At 59.3% G+C, this 8,810-nt stretch overlaps 1 protein-coding gene across 1 annotated transcript; it reads right to left on the bottom strand.

Moving 5' to 3' along the window:
* Window positions 1-1,972: 1,972 nt before the first annotated feature.
* Window positions 1,973-7,355, bottom strand: NAPRT (nicotinate phosphoribosyltransferase; the record flags this gene model as incomplete). Its single annotated transcript, XM_082014868.1, has 13 exons — window positions 7,160-7,355; window positions 6,183-6,310; window positions 5,987-6,069; window positions 5,645-5,775; window positions 5,452-5,567; window positions 5,154-5,347; window positions 4,798-4,938; window positions 4,550-4,634; window positions 4,168-4,248; window positions 2,861-2,963; window positions 2,590-2,747; window positions 2,208-2,315; window positions 1,973-2,032 (listed from the first exon to the last, which is right to left on the bottom strand). The coding sequence occupies exons 1-13, from the start codon at window positions 7,344-7,346 to the stop codon at window positions 1,973-1,975; spliced, it is 1,575 nt and encodes a 524-aa protein (XP_081870994.1). The 5' UTR covers window positions 7,347-7,355.
* Between the last annotated feature and the right edge of the window lie 1,455 nt (window positions 7,356-8,810).

Genomic DNA, 8,810 nt, shown 5'->3' with positions numbered 1-8,810 from the left:
CCGTGGTGCCCAGTCACAGCACCAGAGGCAATGGGCACAAACTGAAACACGGCAGGTTCCCTGTGGACATCGGGAAACGCCTCTTCACTGTAAGGGTGACAAGCCCTGGGTTAGGTTACCTGGAGAGGTGGTGGCGTCTCCATCACTGGAGAGACTCAAAATGGTTCTAGGCAAAGCCAAAGCACCAGCGGGTTGAAGAGTCTGTCTAGGCGTAGGAAAGACGGTGGCAGATCTAGCAACGGATCATCCTGAGGATGGGTTTACCCTGCTCCTGCTTGTGAACTCACATACAGACCTCTGGATGATCCTTGTGGCCATGGACAGGACTGAGGATGCTGCTGTCTCACTGTCTTCCTTCATTTGCTTAAAGCTGCTCTTCATTCCTTCTCTCTTAAGAACTCAGGACAATCTCTACTCAGGTACGCTGGGGGTTGGGCTTTTCTATTTCTGGTGCTTCTACTCTAAAAAATGTAAGTTCTAATAGCAAACTGCTTTTGGTTTTCCTGGAGCTTTTTCTTCTCTTAAAATGCTAAGTGTGAGACAGTGCCCCCACAGCTGGAGCACTGCAACAGGGAGCTCCAGCCTCTTGGATTTTTTTAGAAACAAGAGAGCATCCAGCCTTGTTCGTTAAACTCTCATTTCCCCCATCAGCATGTGCCGCAAAGATCTAAACAAGATCTAAACCACGGCTGTTCCTGGGAGGGTGTGCAAACGCAGGCTTAGGCTTGGTGTGTGGGGATGTGCAGGTGCATCTCACTGGGCATTTCCCTCTTGCCCTCCCTCACCGCACCTTTCTGATGGGTGGCTCAGTTTTGGATCTGTATGTTTCACAAGCTCAGGTGAAAGCATTTACTATCTCCCTGTTACAGCTTTGGGCAGGATTAGAGAAAATATGAGTATCTCAGAGAAGATTCAGTCCGTGCAGGTTTTTTTCCCACTCATGCAATGACTTTTCTTGACCCTGTTTTGATAAAGCCTTCAAACAGTCATTGCCTGGGCATGAGACCTACCCCCAGTAGAGCTAGAAAGGGGTTTGCACTGGAATTAGGGTCATAGGATGCTATGAAATGGAGCGGTGAAGCACCTGCTGGGGCTACCTCCAGGTGGTCTCATGGGTCAGCACTTGCTTTTTCATGCCGACTTTATTCTGTCATAAACCATGAAGTGAAGGACATTGAATTAAACGTTCAAGCTGAAGGCAACAAGTGTTTTGAAAGACCAAGGCAGCCACGCAGTGTGGCTGTAGCTGTGGTGGGTAAAGGCTTTTATTTAATTTTTTCACTTAGGATGAAGTTAATTGCAGGGATTAGTGCCATGCTTCCTCTATGGATATCATGTTAAGAGAGTGCAGGCGTCAACTTGGAGCCAGCCTCAACGCCCCAGGGAACAGATACAACATGGAAAGATACAAGAAGTGGCCACAGAGCCAAAACCTAGAATGCCACAGATGTCCCATGGCATGGGTTGCGGAGACAGGCTGGCCCTTCCCGTGGTAGGACCTCTTCTTGTGCACTCAAGACTTGGTCTCTAGAGCCACTGAGGAGCTTCAGCATGGGCTGCCACCACAGAAGATGCAGGGTTGGCAGGGCCACCGAGGCGAGCAGTGTTGCCATAGCATAAGGCATAGGGTTGGCAGGGCCACCAAGACAGGCAGCACTGCCATGGCAGAAGGTGCTGGTCGTCTGGCAGGCCCACTGAGGAAGGCAGGGAAGGACTGTCGCTTCCAGAGGACATGGGGGCAGCTGCCTCCCAGTGCTGCCTGCCTTATCCCAGCTTTGCTCCTGGGACCCCAGGGAGCGCTTCCAGTTCCTGCAGGGTCCTCACATTAGCACTGTACAGCAGCAACGTCAGTAGAACCATTAATTCCTAATTAGTCACCTGGTCTTCAAAAGAGCGCAGAGGAAGAGCTGGCCCCAGGCGGGGCTATGCCTGATGTGGGCTGGTGCAGCATGGGGGGCAAGCAGGGACTCCCTCACTGGCTGGTCTGCCGCAGCTCAGTGAGGAGGCGGTGCAGCCTCTCTGTCATGGCCACCTGACATGGGAGCGAGAGGGGACGGTGAGCGTGGGCTCCCCAGAAGGGACTGCAGCCCCATATCCATGTGCCACTGCAGCTCCATGGTGAGGCTACACTGGCTTTGCACAGGCCACCAGGGCCGGGCAGTGTTCCTGGGCATGTACCCATGGTGCCTGGCGAGAAGTGGACATACCGGGTATGGCTGGGGCTCACAGAGCCGGCGGTGAACAGGGCTGAGCAGGCTGAGGGACGCCTGCGCATGGCTCCTCACCTCCAGCAGGCTGGGCAGTGGCTCACACACCTGCAGGATGGAAGTGTATGACCACACCCATGCAGGGTGCTGGCCACCCAGCACCACTGCCCAGTGAGCTAGCTCCAGGCTGGACTCAGATGCCACCATGTCCAGGGTGGCACCTGGGTTGTTGGGACAGGGGACATCTCAGATGCAAGGAAACACTGGGGTTTAACCCTTTGATTCAGCCATTACTGACAAGACACCACCACCCTGGCTTGGTTGTTCACCCAATGTGGAGGAGGACACCCCAACACCAGAAGGTAGAGCCACCACCTCTGACCTGGCCATCTCTGAAGTATGTGCGATGGAGGGGCTCCACGGTGGTGGGCACGACTTTGCTGGCCTCACCAAGCCACCCCAGGACACGGACCGTCAGCTCCTGCCCCACACTGGGTGAGGGCTCCTCCTCCAGGGCCATGAGGTCCATGAAGGGGTGACCTGCAGGGGTGCCAGGTTAGGGGCCAGTGGGTGCGTGGGACAGCAGGGACAGGGTTATGAGGGAGGGATGCAGGTCAACAGGGCAGCACCATGGCAAGGGTGTCCTAACTCACCAGCAGGATCATAGAGCCGATAGATCGTCTTAGTCCCTGGGATCGTCATCTTCTCCTCGTCTTCTGTGAGCTTCAGGCATGGGGAGCCATTGACCTCCACCAGCTGTAGGCAGAGGAGATTATGGAGATGGTCACCTTATTTTTGTCACCTGCACCAGCTCGTGCTGCTGCTGGGGACCATGCTGAGCTCTGTATTCTCTGCATGTGTCCCTGGATGCTAGGGAGGCCACTGATGCAAACCAGCTGAATAAATCATTAAAAAAAACCCCTCAAACCACCCCAAAATTGGACATCCTGCCTCCTCCTGCCTGCAAGCTTCTTGTTACAGTGGTCTCATGAACATTGTTTCCAAGGAGGACAGAGGTGGTGGGGTTAAACGCACCCTCAGCAAGTTTACAGATGACACCAAGCTGAGAGGTGCGGGTGACATGCCTGAGGGACAGGATGCCATCCAGAGGGACCTGAACCAGCTCAAGGAAGACGCCCATGTGAACCTCATGAGGGTCAATAAGGCCAAGTGCAGGGTCCTGCCCCTGGGTTGGGGCACCCCCCAGTATCAGCACAGGCTGGGGGATGAAGGGATGGAGAGCAGCCCTGCCGAGAAGGACTCGGGGGTCAGGGGGGATGAAAACCTGGACAGGAGCTGGCAATGTGCGCTTGCAGCCCAAAGGCCAACCGTGTCCTGGGCTCTGGAGCCCTCGGCAAGGAGAGACATGGACCTGTTGGAGCGGGGCCAGAGGAGGCCCCAGCAATGCTCTGAGGGCTGGAACAGCTCTGCCGGGAGGACATGCTGGGAGAGCTGGGGGAGCTCAGCCTGGAGCAGAGAAGGCTCCGGGGAGACCTCACTGCAGCTGCTAGGGCTGAAAGGGGCTGAGGAGAAAGATGGGGACGCACTTTTCAGCAGGGTCTGTAGCGATAGAACAAGGGGTAATGGTTTTAAACTAAAAGGGGAGAGATTTAGACTAGATCTAAGGAAGAAAGTTTTCACAATGAGGGTGGTGAGACACTGGCACAGGTTGCCCAGAGAAGTTGTGGATGCCCCATCATTGGAAGAGGTTGGACAGGGCTCCGAGCAACCTGCTCTAGTTGAAGATGTCCCTGCTCATGGCAGGGAGGATGGACTAGATAGCCTTTGAAGGTCCCTTCCAACCCAAACCATTCTATGATTTGATGGTGTTGGCCTCACAGCAGTGTCCCTTAGGGCTGGAGCCCCCCTTTGCTGCACAGCCCCAGCCGTGCGAAACCTCAGAGAAGCCAGGGAGCCCCACACCCCACGAACCAAGAGGGCAGCGAGCTGCCACCCCTACCTTGTAAACACAGCCCAGCGATGGCTGCAGAGGACACGTCACCAGGTTCGTCCCGATACCGATCATGTCAATCTCGCTCCCCTGGTGCAGCAGAGAAGACAGTGGCCATCAGCAGCCCAGCCCTACTGCTGTTTTTTTAAGTCCGTGCCGAAACCAGAGCCACAGGGTGGGTCAGAGGATGCTCTGCCCAGAGGTGCCTGGTGTCTGTCTGTCCATCTGTCCCATCCAAAAGCCACTTTTTTTCCAGCCTGGAAGCTCCTCTCTGTTATCACCCAAGGAGAAAGTCCCAACTGATGCTTCATGTCCACCCCACGCACCCCAAATCTCAGCAGCACCAGTGAAAGCCAAGGTGACATCCCAGCCCTGACAGCAGCTACCTCACCTCCCGGCTGAATTCCTCCAGGCTCTGCTCACTGATGTCATTGCTGACAGCGATGAGGGCAGTCTCAAACCAGGGCACCTGGAAGCTGAAGAGGAGCTGGGCAGTGAGTAAGGGAGGCCCCCGGCTCTGCTCGCAGCACCCCCCTGAGCAGCAAGGTCTCCCACCCTGGCAGGACGAGGTGCTGGGAGCCCAAAATGGGGAAGCCAAGGACTAGTGGCAGCCAACCCAGGCTTGGTGGGGGGACTCACTGAGCACCGCAGGCTCGGAGGACTCGGCGGATCTCCTTGGACTGCTGAGCCAGGTCCCCACTGTCCAGGCGCACCCCGATGGCCCGGTACCCCAGCTGGTGCAGGGCCAGTGCCACGGCACAGAAGTTCGGCAAGCCACTTCTGGCATGGGCGAGGAGAGAGTTAGTGTCCCTTACCTGGTGGGACAGGGACCCAGGGCAGATCCAGTGGTCCAAGCCCTGCATCTGGCAACAGCACCGCACGGGGACGCTGCCAGGTGGAAATGTCCCTGCTTCAAGGCCACCAAGCAAGGAGGGGCACATTTGTCCCATCTGCCACCGTAGCAAAAACCACCTTGGTGGACCTGGCGTCCTCACCTCCTGACGCAGTATGTGTCCAGAAGCCCCTGGAAGTCCCGCGGAAAGGCAATGGCATAGGACACGAAGGCAGCCAGCTCACCCCGGTTCGCCTTCTCAGGCGGGGTCTGCAGCAGCTCACACACCTGCTGCAGCCACGACTCGGCCAGGGCCGGGAGATCCACTGGCTCTCCTCCTGCCAGCGGTGGCAGCTCCTGCCCAGGGGACACAGGCATTGAATACCCCTTGGCATCCTCCATGGCACCGGGAGCGTGGCCATGGGCAGACCATCCTATCCCCTGCCTGTGGCGATGCTCACCCTGGGGTGCACCTCCTCCAGCGAGGTGAAGGACATGATGAAGGAGTGGGCGATGGTGCCGCGCACCGGGATGCCGTAAAGCTTTCCCGCCAGGACATTACTGGTGTAGTCAAAGCCTGCAAGGAGGGACGGGGGACACACACGGGTGATGGCACGGCCGCGGTGCCGTGGGGCGCCACGGGGCAGCACTCACCCCCGATGTAGGAGTACTTGGAGGCTGAAAGGGCACCGTCCGGCCCCTGCGCACGACGGAGCCCAATCTCCATCAGCTTCATGTCCGGGCCAGCAAGGAGTCGGAAGCGGGCAGCATTGGTGGCCACCAGGCTGGGGAGAGGAAGAGACAGGTCGCACCAAGCCAGGCTGAGCATGGAACCAGCACACAGCCAAGGGTGAGGGTGCTCCAGGACCCTTTCTGCTCGACTGTAGCCGATGCGCAGGGAGGTGGCAGGGACCGCAGTGGGACTCGGAGGGTTTGGCACAGTGGAGACAGATGTGTCCCCAGCGGCTGGGGGACCAGAGCAGGATGGGTCTCTACCTGGCATAGTTGACCAGGCACAGCAACGTGGTCTCCAGCAGCTGCACCACCAGCAGTGGCCCCTTCACCTGCAGGAACGGGACCTGTGGGGACAGCCGGGCCAGTGGCAATGACGTCCCTGCCCTCGCCAGGGACACAGGAGCCAATCACCCTGCAGCCCATCCAAAGCAGGGGAGGGTCCCGAGCCATGTCCCACCCTGGCAAAGACGGTGGAGCCCTCCGGCATGGCAGACACTGTCACCTCTGAAGCATCCAGGGTGGCCAGGTAATCGAAGAAGGCATCCTCCGTGGTGCTGGGCAGGACAGAGCGCAGGTAGGCAACGTCTGCAGGGACAGAGCTCAGTGGGCACCAGGGGAGGTGGTCCCCTGAGCCATGGCCCCCCAGCACAGGTCAGGCTGGACAGACTGAGCCACCCATGCTGGGGGTGGGTAACATCCCCCCCGCCTTGGAGAGGTAAGGTTGGGGGCAACCTAATCCTGGGAGGGTACCGTGGCCTCCCAAGTCCCCTCCAACGGACTGTCCATGGGAGTACTGTCCTCCTGGAGGGTGTCCCACTGCCCCCTAAGTGTCCCTGAGGGCTGTCCCTGTCTTCCCCCGCCAGGTCCCCCTGTCCCTCTTTAGCTGGAATTCCTTGTCCCTAGAGATCGCTGTGAAAAATGTCCCTGACCCCACCAGATCCCCCTGAGGGGTCTCCTGATCCCTCTGAGATATGTCCCTGTCCCCCTGAGGTGTCCCACTCTCCACCAAGGGATGTCCCCATCCCCACCAACCCACCAGGTCCTGCTGAAGGGTCCCCCTGGCCCCCACAGTTCCTGCTGAAAGGTCTCCCTGTCTCCCAGGTCCCTCTGTGAGCTGTCCCTGTCACACGCCCAGAATGGTCCTGTTGTCCCTCGGAGGAGTGTCCCTGTCTCCCCCAGGTCCCCATGTGGGCTCTGGGGGATCTCTCTGTCCCCACCAGGTCCCCCTGAGGGGGCTCCTGGCCCAGCTGAGGGCTGTCCCTCTGTCCCCCACTGCAGGTCCCCCTTAAATCCCCGAGGGGTTCCCCTGTCCCCCTGAGGGCTCTCTCCGTCGCCCCCCCCCAGGTCCCGCTGGGGCATACCCCTGTCCCCAAGTCCGCCCCTCCAGGACTGTCCCTCTCCCCCCGGAGGACTCCCGGCAGTGCCCCCACGCACCCGCGGCGGAGAAGCGGAAGGCGCGGAGGCAGCGCAGCGCCTCGGCCAGGCCGGCGCCCAGCGCAAAGGCTCCGCGGAAGGGCCCGCGGCGGAAGAAGAGCTCGGCGGCGGCGGGGGCGCGGTGCCGCCCGGCCCGCCAGTGCCCGTAGGCCATGGTGAGCTGGTACAGGTCGGCCAGCGGCGCCATGGCCCGGCTGCGCCGCCGCGGGGCATGCTGGGAGCGGCGGGGCCAGGAGGCGACACGCGGGGCTGGCGGCGCGGGTGGGCCCGAGGAGGCGGGGCGCAGCGGGGAGAGGGGGCGGGAGGCACCGGGAGGGAGCACGAGGAGACAGGGGGGATGGCAGCGTGCAGGGATGGCGGCACCCAGGGGACATAGGACACAATGGTGCCAGGGATGGTAGCACCCAGGGGACACAGGGCACAAAGAACAGCAGCACAGAGGGCACCAGGGATGGCAGCACCCAGGGGACACATGGCCCAGGGATAGCAGCACATATAGGATACAGGGCACCAGGTATGGCAGCCTATGGGAGCAGGCATATGGGACATTGCGCACTCAGCGCTGGGCACATGTGGCCCCAACTATGCCAGCACCCAGGACACCAGGGACTCTGGGGATGGCAGTACATGGGTCACCAGGCACCTCCAGCTCCAGCCACATAGGACACTGGGCACCCAGGACACTGGGCACAGGGGACAATAGACAGCCCCAGGCACAGAGGACCCTGTACACACAGGATGCCCAGCATCCCCAGCATGTGGGACACCAGGCATATGGGACACTGGTGGCTTAAGGTACACATGGCACAGGGGGGAGGACAACACACTGGAGGACACAGGGGACACATGCCATAGCAGGGACCAGAATACACAGGACACCAGGTATGTGGTGCACTGGGCCTGGGGAAGGGTGGTACAAGGGACACAGACCACCACGCACGTGGAGTCCCAGGCACATTGGTGCAGGGGACACTGTGCACATGCCAGGCTCCATGACAAAACACTGGCCAAAGCAACAGCAGGCAAGGGGAACCATGCACAGCAGGCACCATGTGCATCAACCATAGCACCATGTATGCCAACACCAGTCCCAAGGGGCACAGCAGGCACTGGGCTTCCATACCTCACACACCGGGCACACAGCAGCCATGCCCCAGACATACCCACACCCAGCATTGCTGGGCACCTGCACATTGTCATTGGGCACAGGGCACTGTGCCCAGCCATGAAAGCCAGCACTGGAGTCAACGTCACTCAGCTGCCGCATACTGCCCAGGCTGGGCGCTGCCATGGCTTCGTCCGGTGCTTGAAGAGCAACCCCATGGCACTTCCCATTTGCTTGGTGTTGGCACTGTGCATTTTGCACCCGGACCTTGGACTCTTGGCACTATGATGCACCACGCACGCCTACGGTTAGAAATGCCACCTCCCTTTCCCACAGGCCACACTCAGCATGGCCCTGGCTCCTAACAAACCAAATGAGCAGTTGAAGTGACCTGTGCATGATATCAAGAGCAGCAAGAAGAAACGAGGGAGGAAATTCAGCCTCAAACTAGCAATTCCCAAATGCTTCCTGGTGATTCATCCTGGTTTGGTGTTTTTTCTATAAACTGACTGGGACCTCTACCTTGGGAAAGGTGAGTGCAAAACA

The sequence above is a fragment of the Phaethon aethereus genome (genome assembly GCF_964289735.1).
Source record: "Phaethon aethereus genome assembly, chromosome: 2".
NCBI lineage: Eukaryota > Metazoa > Chordata > Aves > Phaethontiformes > Phaethontidae > Phaethon > Phaethon aethereus.
Note: the sequence above shows the minus strand (reverse complement) of the source record. Positions and strands in the feature narration are given on the sequence as shown.